The 19,973-nt window shown below is 40.6% G+C and overlaps 1 protein-coding gene across 8 annotated transcripts in view; it reads left to right on the forward strand.

Moving 5' to 3' along the window:
• The window catches only part of setd5 (SET domain containing 5), a 211,297-nt gene that overhangs the window by 142,496 nt on the left and 48,828 nt on the right, over positions 1–19,973 (forward strand). For all 8 annotated transcript variants that reach the window (XM_073072849.1, XM_073072850.1, XM_073072843.1 and 5 more), the window contains one exon: positions 16,089–16,331. In XM_073072849.1, coding sequence (XP_072928950.1) covers positions 16,089–16,331 — 243 coding nt within the window. The remainder of the gene's footprint in view (positions 1–16,088; positions 16,332–19,973) is intronic.

Genomic DNA, 19,973 nt, shown 5'->3' on the forward strand with positions numbered 1-19,973 from the left:
AGCTTCAACGACAAGTAACCATCATATGGGTAGTCATCAGTACTAAGGCCCCAGAGCTCTAGGGCACTGTGGTGTCAATGGTGAATGCGTCAAATACCGGTTGTAGAAGGATCTGTGCAGCCGAGTTAGCCGAGAACCTTTCTCAAGTATGGCTCAAGCATAAATACCCTCAATCCTTAGGGATACATTAGAGCTTGGTCCCACTAAGCCTTCAGGATTAGGGGTTTGCACTTTAGTGTTTTTGTTGATGCATTGATTGGAACATGTTCCCTTGAGATGCCAAACCATTTCCTCACTGGGTCTCTCCGAGGTTTCCCGACTTCACTTTCTGTTTAAGTAACTGTTGGTTCACTTTCCAAAGGTTTTTTGTCCTTCACGCTCGTGCCTGAAATGTCCCTCCTCACCACTCTTGTAACAGACAATACCGGTTGTTCGCCTTTTCAAGGGACCCCATTCAACAGCAGCCCTCTGTTTACTACGTTCCATCAGTGGGTCTGGCTCCCTATTGGCTTTGTCATGCTTGGCAGCACCAGCCAATAGCAACAGAGATAACTCGGCTCTCAGTTCTTTCACAAAATCCTGTAAAACCTCTGCCTGTGGGACATCAGGGGTCACTTCAGCAACAGCGGCTACTACCAAGGACTATGCCCTGCAGATGGAGGCCTCCTGCTCCTCTGTCATGTTTTCCTCTTTTCTTTCTTCTCTGATCTGCTCAAACGAGGGAGGGGGACGTGTCTTAAGAGACATTCAGAGGCTTAAAGCAATCACTTCGCGTGACTGTGCATCCTTCGCCAGTTGGTCCATCCTTAATTGATTCACATTGATTGAATGGCCTTTTTACATCGCAAGCAAAGCAGCTGTCTCTCTAGCTGAAAAATGTAAGCAGAAAGTTTCTCCTAACATGCTCCTAAACCCCGCCATAAACTCCATCGGATGTCCCGACGTGATAAAAACACTTCCTAATGCTTGTTGAAAGTAGCAAGAGGTTCTCTGCCTTCAGGGACCTCACCACCTCAGCAGACTCTACCAGTCATGGTCTTTTCACATTATCAGAGCCCTGCCACTCATCCAGCATCCGAGATGTCTGCTCCACCCATGTTCTTCCTCCCCATCAGGGGTGGGCTTCACTCATGAGAAAATGGTCAGCCTACGATAACCTTGACTTTCTGCCGGTGCACTTTGCCATTTATCCATCAGGGATGTAATTGCTGATACCAACTCAGAATTTTCACCCCTTGCTGAAGGACTCATTAGACCTTACACGCCAGGTGACTCCTTCCCTTCACTCCACATAAATGAGAGCAACTGGTCATTAAAGTGTTTGCCCTCGGCTACAGGAAACTCGACTTCTAATTCAGCACCCTCGCCTGCACTCCCCTCTTCTCTGAAGGTTGGACAGCCCATGGCCCCACCTCTTCCAGAACCCAAATGGTACCTGGCAAATCCACTGCCATCATGTCATCGCTAATCTGAACTAAAATGATATCTTTGCCTACTGTTTGGTCAAACTGCCATTCCATGATCATAACTTTCCCTGATACTTTAACGGTACTTAAAATCCTAATCAGTAATTCATCTGGGATGCGGATATCCATCCTGCTCAGAACACAAGCCTTACTTACAGGTAATCTCATTGAATTGTACCAATACTTAATCCCTGCAGTGTCCATAACCATGTCTCTTAATCATTTTCCCAGGCAATAGTTTAACATGGGCTTAAACATAAAACCACTTAATTCTTAGAAAAATTACACAGTATTCAACTATTTCATTCTGTGATAATGACCCCACAATGAAACCACTTTTTACTGGGTGTATCAAGAGTTACAGCTCGTTAACTCCTTGCTAACAGCCATCGAACTCAGCGGTGAAAAAAATATCTTCCTCAGACTCTGTGCACCTAGGGTCAATATGACTTGGGTCCTGCCAAACCTGTGAGGTTGGGATGTCTCACCTACCCAAACCCCATGGTGTGTGAATACTGTGTAATTTACTACTCCCATGCAATGGCCTGTCGGCAAGAAATAACAGACCATACACTGCATACAATTATAAAGAAAGGGTATTTATGAATGTTAACTTAATCAGTTATTAAAGATGAGAGGAAAAAAAACAAAAGGACCCATCATTATTAAGCAGTCCAATGTGCACAAGTTGGAGCTAAAATCTTCCAAAGCCCCTGTGTCCAATGTACTCGTGGTGCCTATTCACCGATCCCCGGTTGAATTTCCCCTCTTGGGTTGCATCAGATTGCGCCTTCCCGCCAGATCGAATCTTATGGCAGATTCTCACAAGTTTCTTCTCTCTCCATGTCCCGCCGGGAAAAGCCTCGATCCACCTCAGTGCCTGACACAAAACCTCTCCCCCAGCATTCTCTAGAACCTTTCCCAATTCCACCATCGAGGGATATAGTGAGAGGGCAGGTGTATGGGGTTGAATGGGATCCAGGATCAGCTGTGATGAAATGGCAGAGTGGATTCGATGGGCTGAACGGCCAGATTCTGCTTCTATATTTTATGGTCCCCATAGAGAATAGCCACTACTCCACCCTCATCAATTATCTTCATGATCTCTTCAAAAAAAAAACTCAAATTTACATGATATGGCCTCTCCTGTACAAAGCAATGTTAACAATCCTTAACGAGTGCGTGCTTTTTCCATAGGAATAAAAACCCACCAATAAAGAAAATCGGTGTCACTTTCTTTTGTTGTAAATGGCATGGCTTTTACCTCCAGCATTTTAAGAGTTGCTCCAGATCAAGTCAAGTCACTTCTTATTGCCATTTCAACCATAACTGCTGGTACAGTACACAGAAAAAATGAGACTTTTTCAGGACCATGGTGCTACATGAAACAGTACAAAAACTACACTGAACTACGTGAAAAACAACACAGAAGAAAAAACTACACTAGACTACAGACAAGAATAATAGACAAGACAATGGGTACGGTAGAGGGCAGTTGGAGGATAGAGCAGTAGGAAGATGGAATTTAATCTGGACAGGTATGACGTCTTCACTTTGAAGTTTGAGCGGACAGTGTGCAGTAAATGGCAGGCCCTTTGGAGCACTGATATACCATGTGATCTTAAGATGCAGGTTTACAGCTTCCTGAAAGTGACAACATGGGTAGATAGGTTGGTAAAGAGGGTAAATATGGCATGCTTGCCTTCATTGTGTGGGTGTTGAGTAGAAAAGCAGATATGTCATATTCCATACATACAGTATAAAGCTTTTTGTCTTGCCACGTTGGAGTGTTGTGTGCAGTTCATTGTATTTCAGGAAGGACGTGGAAACTTGTGAAGAAGGTGCAGAAGAGGTTAATCAAGAGTGAGAGCTAGACAAATTTGGATTGTTTTCTGTGGAGTATTGGAAGCTCAGAGGCAATGTGGTAGAAGTATAAAAATGATAAGAGTCATAGACAGAGTAAGTAGCTACAGGTTTCCCAGCTATCCGAAGGTAGAGCGTTCCTGTGAAATGGTTCGTAAGCCGGAATGTCGTATAATGAATAAGCAATTACCATTTATTCATATGGGAAAAATTTGTGAGCATTCCCAGACCCAAAAAATAACCTACAAAATCATGCCAAATAACACACAAAACCTAAAATAACAGTAACATATAGTAAAAGCAGGAATGATATGATAAATACACAGCCTATATAAAGTAGAAATACTTTTCTGCAATCACTGCAGCACTGCCTAGCGTAGCGAAAATCGCACTACGTAGCGTATAATCTCACTACGTGGCATTACTAGCGTAGCAGAAACACTCTCTCCAGTAACCTTTAAGCTATGAAGCTGCCAAATCAAACCAAATAACACATAAAAATACACAGCCTATATAAAGTAGAGATAATGTATGTACAGTGTAGTTTCACTTATCGGAATCTGGAAGACAGCGAGCACACTGATGGGTGTGTTAGGCTGAGTCGTCGGAGGTTCGGGTGGTAGGAGAGACAGGAGACTGGGGTGTTGTATCATCTCACCGTCATCTGTTTCCATCAGGGCTGGCAGGTCACTAACGTCTTCTATGTCTGCCTGCGCCTCAATGTTGAAGGTCGAGGTTCGTCGTCTGCTGTGGCTGATGTGAACGGCTTGAAAAACCTTCAAGCTTTTTCAAGCTTGAGGCTTGACTGCTTAGCCTCGCGCATTTTTCTATCATACAGTTTTTTGAGCACACTCAAACCATCCTGCAAATATGCCCTAAACCTACGTACCCTTTCAAAATTAAAGTCATACTTTTCTGCAATCATTGCAGCGTTGCAGCAAAAATCTCACGCAATTGCTTCATGTTCAGTTCCCAGACGACTTCACTTTGCTAGTTCGCTACTACGTTCAGTTTTGATTGTTATCCTTTCCTCTTGCAAATGCATCAGCTCTTCATCTGCCAGTTTCATCTATCGAAATAAATGTCGTGCTCGGCAATTGTTTTCCAATAAATTGCAGTTTCGTCACAGTTAAACACTTACATGACTAACAACCTTCTGTAATTATTTTCTTCAGTTCAGCTGGGAACTTTTCGGTAGCTTCAGTATCAGCCGAAGCACTCTCTCCAGTAAACTTTAAGCTATGAAGCTGCCCTCGCCTCAGAAACTGATCAAACCACCCATGACTACCTTTAAATTCTACTTTTGCAACACTTTCATCACCATCATCCAGTGCTTTCTGTTTCAGCTTATTAAAAAGACTGACTGATTTCTCAAGTATAAGATAACTTAAGTATAAGAACACCATGCTTTGTATAGCCAACAATCCACTCAAACATTAGACTTTCCATTTTATCTATTATTTGATGCAGACTAAAGGAGACCACTTTGCTACGAGCAGAACCAGCAGTAACATTGGCAGCTTTCAAGATTCTTTCTCTCTGCGTGTAAATAATGCGAATGGTGGATGCAGGCAAGTTCAACACGCGGACAGTGTCCTTACTTCATTCACCACGATCAAAATGCTTAATTATGTCTAATTTTACGCTAAGTGTAACACCCTTATGAGCTCTTTTAGGCTTTTCTGATATCTTAGAACTCATCTTGCTAACAGATGCTCAAAGTAAATCGAGATAAAGCACAGATGCTCACAGGCACGTGTTTAAGCTATGCCGGCTAGAATGCTGTTCCGGGGGAGGAGCTTGGCTGCTCGGGGTGTGAGCTGCCTTTTTTCGTAAAAGTGAAACACTGTTGTGTTAGCGAAAACAGGTAACTAATGTAGGTCTTTCGGAAAAGCTATGTGTCATAAAGCGAACATTTGAAAGACAGGGTCCACCTGTACTCTTTCCCAAAATGAAAACATCAAATATTGGAGAGCGTAGGTTTAAAGTAAGAGGCAAGGAAAGTTTCATGGAAATGTATGTGGTAAGTTTTGTTATGGATTGGGCTGTATCCACTGCTTTTCTGTTTGTGGACATGAATGTTGCCATTAACAGGCTTTGATGCAACAGATCAGGATGCTGTCTTCTGTGCATCTCCAGAAACTTTCCAATCTACACAATCTTCTAAGAAATTAGAGGTGCTGTTGTTGTTCCTTCTTTGTGATGACTCTTGCGTGCTGGTTCCAGGACAGATCCTCTGAAAAGCTACTGTCCTTCACTACCATCATACCATTAATGATCACCGGCTCATGGGCCTCTGGCTTTTTCCTTTTACAAACCATTCCTCCTATATGCAGATTTGCCAACAACTTTGATTTGGCTGACAACAGTGGTGTCATCAGCAAACTTGCATGCAGTGTTGAAGCTCTACTACACATTCAAAAGTATAAACTGAATAGTGCAGGTCAAGCGGAGTATTTGGATTTCCAGAAGGTGCCATATATAGGGTTATTGCATAAAATAAGAGCACATTGGATTTGTAGTAACATGGATATATGATTAGTTAACAAATGGGAAATGGTTTTGGGATAAATGTAACACTTAATCACCAGTGGAATGCCATATGGTTCATTGCTGGCTCAAAAATGTTTACAGTCTGTATTGATGACGGATGAAGAGACTCAATGTACTGTAGCCAGATTTGCTGCCCATTTAAAGACAAATAGTAAGCAAATTCTGAAGAGGACTCCCAAGTGTGTTCAGTTAGTGAGCAAAAATTGCTAAATGGTGTAAAATGTAGAAAAATGCAAGGTTATCTACTTTGGAAGGAAGAATGGACAAAACAAGTTATTGTTAAAATGGAATGAGGCTACAAAATGTAGCTGTGTAATGGCATTTGCAATTTAGCATATAGCTCATTAAGAAGCAACATTGCCATTATTGCAAAGGGTAAGGAATAGAATCAGGTTTATTATCACCAGCACGTATCTGGAAATTTGTTAACTTCACAGCAGCAGTTCAATGCAACACATGATATAGAAGGAGGAGGAAAAAAATACAATAATAAATAAGTAATTATAGCATGTGCATTTTGAATAGATTAAAATCATGCAAAAACAGAAATAATATTTATTAAGAAGTAAGATAGTGCCCAAGAGTTCAACGTCCATTTAGGAATTGAATGGCAGAGGGGAAGAAGTTGTTCCTGAATCACTGAGTGTGTGCCTTTAGGCTTTTGTACCTCCTACCTGATGGTAACAGTGAGAAAAGGGCATGTCCTGGGTATTTTGTAGACTAGTACTCAAGATGGAGCTAACTACATTTACAACCCTCTGCAGCTTGTTTCGGTCCTGTGCAGTAGGCCCTCCCCCATACCAAACTGTGATGCAGCCTGTCAGAAAGCTCTCCACTGAACATTTATAGAAGTTTTTGAGTGTATTTGTTAATGTACCAAATTTAAACTCCTAATGAAGTATAGTTGCTGCCTTGCCTTCTTTATAACTGCACTGATATGTTGGGACCAGGTTAGGTCCTCAGAGATTTTGACATGCAAGAAACTAAACTGCTCACTCCCTCCACTTCTGATCCCTCTGAGGATTGGTATGTGTTCCTTCGTCTAACCCTTCCTTCTTCTTTTAAATCTTTTTATTAATTTTTAAGCAAACATAAATGAAACATGAATACAGAGTGTTTGAGAGTACATAAGTTTAAGTAGACATTCAAATATATGATAATCAATATATAATAGCCTCCCAAACTCATAGTATTTATGAACAAAAGAAATTTTTTTAAAAACCCGAAAAAAAGAAACACTAACGAACATGGGCTATTGCATAATGTCAAATATATACATAGTGCCAATAACTCCGAACCTCCATCGAAATAATTAAGGATAATAAAAGTGAGGTTTAGGAAAAGACAATTTAACTCATATGAAAATGTTGAATAAATGGTCTCCAAGCTTCTTCAAATTTAACTGAAGGATCAAAGACAACACTTCTAATTTTTTCTAAGCTCAAACAAGAGATAGTTTGAGAAAACCACTGAAATATAGTTTGAGGATTAATTTCTTTCCAATTCAATAAAATAGATCTTCTAGCCATTAATGTAACAAATGCAATCATTCGTCGAGATGAGGGGGATAAACGACTATTATCCGCCATTGGTAAACCAAAAATTGCAGTTAATAGGATGTGGTTGGAAATTGATATTCAGAACTATTGAAATAATACTGAAAATATCTTTCCAGTAATTTTGCAAACAAGGGCAAGACCAAAACATATGTGTCAATGAAGCAACATCAGAATGACATCTGTCACAGGTTGGATTAACATAATAAAATCGAGCAAGTTTATCCTTAGACATATGAGTTCTATGTACAACCTTAAATTGTATTAGGGCATGTTTAGCACAAATAGAAGACGAATTGACTAATAGTAAAATTTTCTCCCATTGCTCAGTGGGTATAAGACAATGAAGTTCTTTTTCCCATTCCTTCTTAATTTTTTCTGATACTTCTGGCTGTATTTTCATGATTGTAAATGACAGCTACTAAACCCTTCTGACAAGGATTCAGAGCTAAAATTCTTTCCGTAATGTCCGATGGACATAGTTTTGGAAAAGACTGTAACTCATTATTCAAAAAATTTCTAACTTGCAAATATCTAAAAAAAAATGAGTTTTAGGTAAATTATAATTATTAGATAGCTGTTCAAAGGACATAAAGCTATCATCTAAAAATAGATCACGAAAACATGTTATACCTTTTGTTTTCCATAAAACAAAAGCTTGATCCATAAAAGAGGGCCGAAAAAAAAGTTAGATATTATACGACTTATATAACCATATAACCATATAACAATCACAGCACGGAAACAGGCCATTCCAGCCCTCCTAGTCCGTGCCGAACTCTTAATCTCACCTAGTCCCACCTACCCGCACTCAGCCCATAACCCTCCACTCCTTTCCTGTCCATATACCTATCCAATTTTACCTTAAATGACACAACTGAACTGGCCTCTACTACTTCTACAGGAAGCTCATTCCACCCAGCTATCACTCTCTGAGTAAAGAAATACCCCCTCGTGTTTCCCTTAAACTTTTGCCCCCTAACTCTCAAATCATGTCCTCTCGTTTGAATCTCCCCTACTCTCAATGGAAACAGCCTATTCACGTCAACTCTATCTATCCCTCTCAACATTTTAAATACCTCGATCAAGATACCTTGATAAGATGAAATTATTCAAACCAAAAAATTTACGAGATTGAAACCAAATTCGCAATGTATGTTTGACTATAGGATTAGTTATTTGTTTATTCAATTTAGATAAAGAAAAAGGAAATGAAAATCCTAAAATTGAAAACAAATGAAAAGTCTTGTACAGATTTACATTCCAAATTTTCCCATTGTGGGCAAGCTGCTATAGTCGATTCTTGTGTCCAAAATATTAAATATCGTATATTAACTGCCCAATGGTAAAATCTCAAGTTTGGCAAAGCCAAACTGCCCTCCTTCTTAGTCTTCTGTAAATATTTTTTGCTTAGTCTAGGATTTTTATTCTGCCACAGATAGGAAGATATTTTGGAGTCAATAATATCAATAAAAGATTTAGGAATAAAAATTGGTAATGCTTGAAATAAATATAAGAATTTGGGTAATACCATCATCTTATTAGCATTAATTTGACCAACCAATGACAAAGATAATGGAGACCACCTGGCAGCAAGTTGCTTAATTTGGTCAATTAAAGGTAAGAAATTAACTTTAAATAAATCTTTATGTTTTTTGGTAATTTTAATACCCAAATATGTAAAATAATCTGTGACAACTTTAAATGGTAAATGTTTATAAATTGGAACTTGAATATTTAATGGAAATAATTCGCTCTTATTAAAATTCAATTTATAACTAGAAAAGTTACTAAACTGAGCAAGCAAGGACGAAATAGCAGGAATAGATCTCTCAGGGTCAGATATATATAATAACAAGTCATCCGCATATAATGATACCTTATACGTTGTCTCCCCACGGGTAATACCCAAAATATTAGGTGATTCACGAATGGCTATAGCTAAAGGTTCCAAAACAATGTCAAATAGTAAAGGACTTAAAGAACAGCCTTGCCTTGTATCTCGGAATAACTGAAAAAAAGGAGATCTTTGATTATTGGTAAAGACCGAAGCCAAGGGTTTGTAGTATATTAATTTAATCCATGATATAAATTTCGAACTAAAATTAAAATGCTGCAACGTATTAAATAAATATGGCCATTCAACTCTATCAAATGCTTTTTCAGCATCTAAAGAACTGACACATTCTGGTATTTTGGGTGAAGGAGTATAAATAATATTAATTAATTTTCTAATGTTAAAAGATGAGTAGCGGTTTTTAATAAATCCAGTCTGATCTTCAGAAATAATTGGAGGTAATATATTTTCTAATCTAGTAGCCAAAATTTTACTAAAAATCTTAAAATCCGTATTCAGCAAGGATATAGGCCGATAAGATGCACATTCAGTAGGGTCTTTATCTTTTTTAAGAATTAAAGAAATAGAGGCTTCATAAAAAGATTGTGGCAATTTCCCCATAATTAATGCATCTTTAAGAATTTTACAAAGCCAAGGAGAAAGTATAGAGGAAAAGGATTTTTAAAATTCTACAGTATAACCATCTGGACCAGGAGCTTTACCGGAATTCATTGGAAAAAATAGCCTTTTTTATTTCAGTTTCCGTAATAGGTGTATCTAGAAATACACTATCCTCTACTGTCAATTTTAGAATCTTCAATTTTCTTAAAAATTCATCTATTATAGAAGAATCCTCAACAAATTCTGATTGATATAAGGAATTATAAAAATCTTGAAAGGCTTTATTTATCTCTTTATGGTCAATCGTCAAAGTGCCATCTTGTTTACAAATCCTAGTAATCTGTCGTTTAACCGAAGCAGTTTTCAATTGATTAGCCAATAATTTACCAGACTTATCTCCATGTACATAAAACTGGGTTCTAGATTTGATTAACTGATTTTCAATCGAAGAGGATAATAACAAACTATGCTCCATTTGAAGTTCCACTCTTTCTTTATAAAGTTCTTTGCTGGGGGTCACTGAATAAATCTTATCAATTGCTTTGATTTTATCAACCAATGTTAATATTTTAGAATTAGTTCGTTTCCTAACTCCAGCAGAGTATGAAATAATCTGTCCACGAATAAATGCTTTAAAAGTGTCCCATAAAATTCCACTAGAGATCTCTGCTGTAGAATTTGTTGAGAAAAACAAATCACTTTGTTGTTTAATAAAATTGACAAAGTCTAAGTCCTGCAATAAAAAAGAGTTGAACCTCCAAGATTTAGCATTAGTAGATGAGTCCATTGTCTTAATAGATAGCTTCAAAGGTGCATGATCAGAAATGGTAATAGTCATATTTACAATTGATAACATCTGTAAGTAAACGGTGATCAATGAAAAAGTAATCAATTCTTGGATAATTATGATAAACATGAGAAAAGTATGAGAACTCTTTGTCATTGGGGTATAAAAAACACCAAATTTCAGAAATTGCAGAATCAGTCATAAAGGAATTAATAAGAGAAGCCGATTTATTCGGAAGAGCTTGGGTGGGCTTAGATCTATCCATCGAAGGGTTTAAACAACAGTTAATATCCCCACCCATTATCAGCATGTACTGATTCAAATTGGGAAAGGATGTAAATAGACACTTAAAAAATTCAGGACAATCAGTGTTTGGAGCATAAACATTAACTAAAACAACTTTTTGATTAAAAAGTAGACCAGTAATAAGCAAAAATCTACCTTGTGGGTCTGAAATTGTTTCATGGTGTATAAAGGAGGTTGAAGAATCTAAAAATGGAAACACCTCTTACTTTGGCTTGAGAATTCGAGTGATACTGTTGGTCTTTCCAAAACCTAAAAAAGCGTTGACTATCCACCTTCCTTACATGAGTCTCTTGTACAAAGATAATATTAGCATTCATTCTATGGAATACTTTAAATATTTTTTTCCGTTTGATCGGATGATTTAAATCATTAGTATTCCAAGAAACGAAATTAATAATCTTATCCATATTATCAATATTTATTATAATTAACACATAAGGTTAAAAAAAAAATGAACTCATGAATCCGGAAGAGGGAAGTAAGTTCAAGGAGGAACCGGAAGTCATGACACTGCAACCATTTTTGTAGTTTCGAATAAGCCCATGAAGTTAAACTAAGCCTAAAGCAAGCAAAAAGAAAAATCCCCCTCCCTCCACCCCCAAAACCCCAGGAAAAAAGCCAAAAAGAGGCAAGCAAGCAATCTGATACTAAAATTACCCCCATGTCTCAAGATGGCAACTCAAACAAAAAAAAGTTGAATAAAAGATACAAACCACCCATATAATAAGAAAGGGTTGGTATAACAAAAATTAAAGTATAAAATTAGTATTATATATATATATAAAACAAAAGGATAAAAAAAATTAAAACGATAAAACCCATAAATGGATAATATTGTATTAGTGTTTTAAAAGAAAGTCCTTAAACTTATTCAGACACATCAAAATGGATGTGACGTTCCAAGCACTAAGGTCTTTCGGGAAGAAGAAACAACATTTAAAAAAAAAAATCTTAATATTTAAACGTTAAAAATATTTTAAAAAGTGTATATGAACTTAAAAGAAAACCCTAATGAATTACTTTCAAAACTAACAGATTAATAATATGAAAAGAACAAACTCAGAATAAACCAAAAACGGACTTTTACCGTGTTTAAAAAATACGTGTAAGCCATCATGTAAAAAAAACATCATTTTATAAAAGATCCAAATCTATAAACTAATTATTACATTAGTCAACCCATAGAAACAGTAAAATATTATTCTTCAAGGAATCTTTGAGCATCTGCTGGAGATTTAAACAGCCGATAAGTTCCATCATTGAGAGTAACTCTCAAATGTGCTGGAAATAACAGCGCTTGCTTGTAGCCTTCCTGATGAATTTCCGACATAACCGATTTAAAAGCCATTCTTGCCCTTAAAACTTCAGGACTATAGTCTTCCAGAATACAGAATTTAAAATCTTGAAAGCTGATCATACCCTTTTTCCGGGCAGTCCGAATCAAACGCTCTTTGGTATGAGGATAATGGATCCGGAGAATTACTTGTCGTGGTTTCAAACTTGAATCTGAATGAAAACAAGAAATGCGATGTGCACGGTCGATTATTGGAGGGGAATCCAGTACTTCTGAGTGAAAGACATCCATTAAAAATTTGGAGAAAAATACAGTGAGATCGCCGTTCTCAAATTTTTCCGGAATCCCAATTAACCGGAGATTTTGTCTTCGAGAGCGGTTTTCAAGATCAGTGATTTTAGATTTATAACGATCCATCTGTTGAGAAGTCGAAACTTGCTGTTGTTGCAAAGTTTCAATTATGCGATCTCTCTGGCGAGCGGCTTCTTCAAGAACTAAAATACTTGCTTGTTGTTTTTGTGAATCCAGTGTAAGTGCTTGAAGTTTTGCGTCAAGTGTCTTTAAAATTTCATCAAACGTAGAAAGCTTTGAGGTTAATTTACTCTCCAGTTTTTCAAGTCTGTCGTCCATAAGTTTCGCAATTGCTTCTAAAGTTAACGGTTCTTTTGTCAGTTTCGATTCCTTTGCTCTAGACATTTCAGCGAGTTGAAAATGATTCAAACAATTGAAAAAAATTTCATACGTCTAAACCCCTTTAGAGTAGGTATAAAAAGATCAATTAGGGGATGTTTGTAGGTTAAAAAAAAGTAAAAGGATTGGAGCGAAGCCTAAAACCGCTTCACTCCATAAGCGCCATCTTGAGACCCCCTAACCCTTCCTGATGACCACAATCAGCTCTTTTGTTTTAATAACATTGAGTGCCAGGTTGTTGTTGTGATGGGACACCACTCCACTAGTTGGCATATCTCACTGCTGTTCACCATCTTATCACTATCTGAGATTCTACCAACAATGGTTGTATCATCAGCAAATTTATAGATGGTATTTGAAGTCTGCCTAGACACACAGTTGTGTATATAGAGAGTAGAGCAGTGAGCTAAGCACACACCCCTGAGGTACGCCGGTGTTGATAATCACCACAGGTTGTGGTCTTCCGGTTAGGAGGTCAAGGATCCAATTGCAGAGGGAGGTACAGAGGTCCAGGTTCTGCAACTTCTCAATCAGGATAGTGGGAATGATGGTATTAAATGCTGAGCTACAGTCAATGAACAGCATCCTGATGTAAGTGTTTGTGTTGTCCAAGTGGTCTAAAGCCATGTGGAGAGCCATTGGCAATAGGCAAATTGCAATGGGTCCATGTCCTTGCTGAGGCAAGAGTTCAGTCTAGTCATGACCAACCTCTCAAAGCATTTCATCACTGTAGAAATGAGTGCTACTGGGCGAGAGTCATTAAGGCAGCTCACATTATTCTTCTTAGGCACTGGTATAATTGTTGCCTTTTTGAAGCAAGTGGGAACGTCTGCCTGAAGCAGTGAGAGGCTGAAAAATGTCCTTGAATACTCCCACCAGTTGGTTGGCACAGGTTTTCAGAGCCTCACCAAATATTCCATCGGGATCTTCTAACTTGTGAGGTTCACCCGTTTTAAAGATAGCCTAATGTTAGCCTCTGAGACAGAAATCACAGGTCATCAGGTGCAGCAGGGATCTTCACAGCCGTAGGTATATTCTCCATTTCAAAGTGGGCATAGAAGGCATTGAGTTCATCTGGTAATGAAGCATAACTGCCATTCATGCTATGGGGTTTCTCTTTGTAGGAAGTAATATCTTGCAGACCCTGCCAGAGTTGCTGTGCATCCAATGTCACCTCCAACCTTGTTCAACATTGTCTCTTCGCCCTTGAAATAGACCTCCACAAATCATACCTGGTTTTCTGGTACAGGCCTTGGTCGCCAGACATGAATGCCACAGATCTAGCCTTCAGCAGATGACGTACCTCCTGGTTCATCCACAGTTTTTGGTTTGGGAATGTACAGTAAGTCTTTGTAGGCACACACTCATCCACACAAGTTTTAGTAAAGTCGGTAACAATTGCAGCATACTCATCCAGGTTCGAAGATGAATCCCTGAATACAGTCCAGTCCACCTATTTAAAGCAGTCCTGTAGGCACTCCTGTGCTTCTCTTGTCCATACCTTCTTGGTCCTCACTACTGGTACTGTGGCCTTCAGTCTCTGCCTATACTCAGGGAGTAGAAGTACAGCCAGGTGGTCAGACTTCCCGAAGTGAGGGTTTGGAATATATGGTAGGCATTCTTGATGGTGTAACAATGTTCCAGTGTAAACACAAAGTACACTGCAGATGCTGTGGTCAAATCAACATGTACAAACAAGCTAGATGAACTCAGCAGGTTGGGCAGCATCCTTTGAAATGAACAGTCAATGTTTCGGGCCAAGACCCTTTGTCAGTACTGTAAATGTTCAAGTGTGTTGTTTCCTCTAGTATTGCAAGTGATCTGTTGATGGTAATTGCTTAGTGATTTTTTTCAGACTGGCCTGGTTAAAATCCCTCAAAATGATGGTGAAGACATTAGGGTGCACTGTTTCATGCATGTTGATTCCATTGCTCAGATCATCTAAAGCCTGTTTGGCACTGGCCTGAGGTGAAATGTATACTACTACTAAAATGATCCTGGAAATTTCCTGCGGTAGGTAAAATGGTCGGCTCTTAACTGTGAGATATTCCAAGCCTGTTGAGCAGAATTGGGACAGCACTGGTATATTGGTGCTCCAAAAAGAGTTGATCATGAGCAATACTCCTCCACCTCTGCTTTTGAGAAACTCTGTAGATACATCCTGATGGTGTATAGTAAACCCGTCAATCTGAATCACTGCATCCAGTACGGAAGGGGTTAACCAGGTGAAACAAAGGACACGCACAGTCCTAATATCCCTCTGATTCAGCATTCCAGCTCTAAGATCATCGATTTTATTCACCAGAGACTGCACATTTGCCAGCAAGATAGTCAGTATTGGGAGCTTAAAACACCATTTCCTTAAACGCGTTTCCCTGACCTGCAGCCACGCTTCATGGCATGGGCGTCCTATGAGGACGAATCTGTTCCAAATCAGCATTGTTTCAGCAATATAAAGAAAGGAAAGTTTTGCAGCATCTTTACAGGCGCTGGTTAAATCACCACCTGAGTGTTGTGTGCATTTGTTATCTGCATATTTAAGAGGAGATGTGCTTGATTTAGAAGCAGTGTAGAGAAGGTTCACTACATTGATTCCAGGGATGAAATGGTTGACACAAAGAAATGGGCCTATACATTAAAGTTCAGAATAAGACATAGTGTATTGAAAAATTAAAAAATTCTGCTTAGGATTGCCAAGGTGGGTGTTGAAAGGATCTGTTGGACTTGGAAGAATACACTTTGAAACTATTTAAGCTGGAGATGAAGATTTTGTTTTAGTGCACTATGAATGGAATTTTCTGCCTCAGAGCTGTGGGGAAAGAGTCATCTCTTGTTTTCAAGGTAGGGATTTACAGACAAGTAAAGGAAGTCAAAGAGCAAGAGGAGCTAATGTGAAAATTGTGTTGAGGCCAAGATTGCATCATAATGGTCTTATAGCGTATTGGAACTGATATGAAGAACTGATTGATCAACCACACTTCTTCAAGTTCTTTTGGCAGTCTTACTTTGTCATATGTCAGTGCATACAGCTTAATGAAATAATGTAAATATATTGGGAAAAGGTCTTTTACAGTTGTACTGAATTGCTGTATTTCTCCTAAACTTTTTGTTACAGTATTTAGTGTCGGAATGGTTAAATGACAAGGTTGAGCGTTCTGACTGCCCATATGACCGCCCATTACGCATCACAACTGATCCTACTGTATTGGCAACAACACTGAACATGTTGCCAGGTCTGAGCCATAGTCCTCATATTTGCACAACCCCTAAACACTACATCCGCTTTGGCTCCCCCTTTGCTCCTGAAAGAAGAAGACAAAGAGTTGTGTGCGATGGCAATTATGGATCTTGCAAAAAGGTAAGCATGTACTTTATCTCTACAACAACTTCATAAATGTTGGATTTAACTTGAAAATAACAGATCATTGATCTTTTACAGTGATTAATGCTAGTGTAACGCTCAGCTATATCGGCTCATACGTATCTGGGGGAGACCCCGTCCCCCGCCCAACCTTGTCTCACGGTTGCGTTGGTTGCTGTGCAATGCCACCTGATACGGCCTCAAACATCAATCATCAGCCGGCGCACAATGTACATTTTACAAGTTACACTTTATAATTCTTACTTGGACTATGAGATTAATAAAGATACAATACAAAAAGGAATGAATGGAAACAAAAAAAAAGGCGCCAGACTTATCAAAGTTCAGTTTCTTCGTGCACACAGAGTTGGAGCTCCGGACCTCCCTTCCTTCCTTTCCCTGCGATCCGCTCCGACCCCACGACTCGTAGCTCGGGACCACCGGAAGTGATCGACCAGAGCACTCCCAGCACGTCTATCTTCCTCTTGATCTCCCCTCCAACTCCCCGCCAAAACCCCTGTTTCCCAGCCATATGAGACAGCATATCACCCCAAAAGAAGAATAACATGGATACTCATTGGTTCTTTTGCTTTCTTATCAATAGGATAAACCAAACAAACAGCAGTGAGAGAGCCTTCTCAGCATTTAACATAACCAAGAAACCATTTTAATTAATATACGCAGTAACATAAATGATTAACATAACAATGAAGCCATTTTGATTAACATACGCAGTAACATAAAGAAGAAACCTCTTACACTCTCCCCCACAACAAAAGTCATGCCCTCATGACGTTAACAGAGTTCCCCAATGCTCCTTGCAAGACACAAAACCCAACCCAGGTGCATAAAGCAGTGACATAACTGCCCAGGATCACATTCGGTTCTCCCAGCGCTGCATATGTCAACCGCTCCGGGGGGTGCCTACTTCTCTGAGACCTCCGTACCTCCTCTGCCGACCCTTCCAGCTCAGACACCACTGGGGACACCCCAGGTCTACCTGTCGGACCCTCACCCTCTCCCTCACTGGGATCCCTCATCACTTGAGAGCCCTCTGTCTCGTGTTTGGGTTCCACCCTCTCTCCCCCCACAATGCTGGCTGTATCTCAATCTGCCCCTCAACACCCTCCCTCCTCTCACCTAACTCAGTGGGGGAAGGGCCAGGAGCCTCTTCTTCCGGTACTGGGGAATTAGCGAATGGAAACAGGGGCCACACATCTGAATCGTCGTCTTCCAAAGCAGTATCCCTTTCCAAGGTGCGGACCAGTCCAGTCTCTTCCGCAGCAGGCTCTTCCCTCGCTCCGTGCCCTCGCAAAGTCCTCGTACTAGGCTTGACCTCCCACTCGGACTCTTGATCCACCTGCACTTCCTGACCCAGGAGCAAAAGGTGGTTCTGATGGAGTACCTTGACAGGCCCCTTCCCATCCTCGGGTTTCACCCAGTAAACAGGTAGATTCGGCATCTGGCTCTCTACCACATCGGGGGTGGCCACCCAGTGATCCGCCAACTTGTGCTTACCAGGTAGTCCTAAATTCCGTATAAGGACCCGGTCTCCCGGCAATAGTTGGGCGAACTTCACTTTCTGATCATACCTCCTCTTATTCTGATTCTGCTTGGTGGACGCTGCCTCAGCCAACTCGAACACCCTTTTCAACTCTCTCCTCATATCGGACACATACTTCAGATATGGCTTCGAAGGTAATTCACCTGCTTCAGTCCCAAAACACAAGTCTCCCATAACTCCTTCGCCACTGCAGTTGCTTTCTGGTCCTTAGTGGGAAGTGCCTGAGCATAGCGAATGTAATGATCAGTGGTAACTAAGACATTCGCGGTGTTGCTGGTGTCTGGCTCAATCGACAGAAAATCCATACACACCAGGTCCAGGGGTCCCACACACTACAAGTGTGACAAAGGAGCTGCCTGCGCAGGCAGGGTCTTCCTCCTGATGCAACGACTGCACTTCTTACAATATTCTTCAACCTCCCCCCTCATCCAGGGCCAGTGAAACCGGTCCTTGAGTAATCCATAGGTCTTTTCCACTCCCAAGTGCCCGGAATCATCATGCAGTGCCTGGAGCACAGTCTTCCGATATTTCTCAGGCATGACCAGCTGCCAACGCCGGGGGTGGTCTTGGGGCGACGTGACCGGGTACAAGACTTGGTTGTTCAACTTTAACCAAGGCCACTCCTTCAGTAGTAAGGGCACGGAGGCGTGCTTCGCCTTCTCCACCTGGGCCATATCCCCTTTTCTAACCGCGCACCAGATAGTGCCGATGCTCGGGTTGTCACGCTGAGCCGCCCCCACTTCCTGGGGGCTCACCTCTGGCAGCTGCCTGTTCCTCAGAGCAGTCAAAATACAGTACACAGTGGGTAGTGCGTCTTCATCAGTCTCCAATTGATCCACTGCCCGATCTGGCCCCATCGGGACTCCTGCATCAGCGTTGCTCGCAAGGTGCCACATGGCCTTCACTCCCGGGGCAGGGACACTCTCTCACTCCTCATCCATGCTCGACCCCTCATGCGCCCGACGAGATAAAGCATCTGCATCGATGTTCCGACTTCCGGACCGGTACTTAAGGCTGAACTCATAGACAGACAAGGCCGCCAACCATCGATGCCCAGTAGTATCCAGTTTTGCTGAGGTCAGAATATAAGTAAGAGGATTGTTATCCATTCTCACCTCAAACTTGGCCCCGTATAGATAGTTGCTCAACTTGTCCACCACCGCCCATTTCAGCACCAGGAACTCCCAACTTGTGAGTGGGATAGTTTCTGTCAGATGGCGACAGGCTTCGGCTGACAAACGCCACTGGCCTCAAATCGTTGCCCTATTCCTGGTACAGGACAGCCCCTAGACCCTCTCGGGTGGCCTCAGTGTGCAGCACACACGGCTTCCAGGGATCGGCAAAAGCCAACACCGGGGCCTGTGCCAGCGCCCTTTTCAGAGATTGGAACGCCTCCTCACATTGTGCATCCCATCTCGATCCAAAAGGCTCCGCCGGGTTCAAGTATCCTCCTGCTTTCTGACCTCGGTCCCCCTTCCTTTTCTTCCCCACAGGTGGATAGCCACACAATAGCTGGTTCAACGGGTGACTCATTTTAGCGTATCCTTTCACGAATCACCGGTATACCCACAGAACCCCAAAAATGAGCATAGGGCGCTCACCTTCTGGAGTCTCGGCCAGGTGGTCACTGTGTCTATCTTAGCCTTCTCAGCATTTAACATAACCAAGAAGCCATTTTAATTAACATACGCAAATTTGTGTTTGAACCACTTGTCCAATATACTAGTCTCATACTTGTTATCAGGATTCAATTTGCTACAGTTATATCAAATACTTTTATTCAACTCCTTTCTCATAATTTTCTCCTGTCATTTTTGTTTACAAATTGTGCAAACAGAAAGTGCAACTTTCTGAAGAAACCTATTATACTCAAACGTAGAAGATGTAGGTTCCCAAGTGGAGCATTTTCCTTACTGTTGATGGCATTGGTGCATTACAGGGAGACCATAAAATGCATTCAACAATTCATTGACAGCTTTGTGGAGCATCACAGTATATTAGCAATTGTTGTTTCACATTTCCCACATGTTGATTTAGTGTGAGTTTGCCTCAACTGTGAACTGTGAAATCCTTTG

This window comes from Hemitrygon akajei, chromosome 19, assembly GCF_048418815.1.
Source record: "Hemitrygon akajei chromosome 19, sHemAka1.3, whole genome shotgun sequence".
NCBI lineage: Eukaryota > Metazoa > Chordata > Chondrichthyes > Myliobatiformes > Dasyatidae > Hemitrygon > Hemitrygon akajei.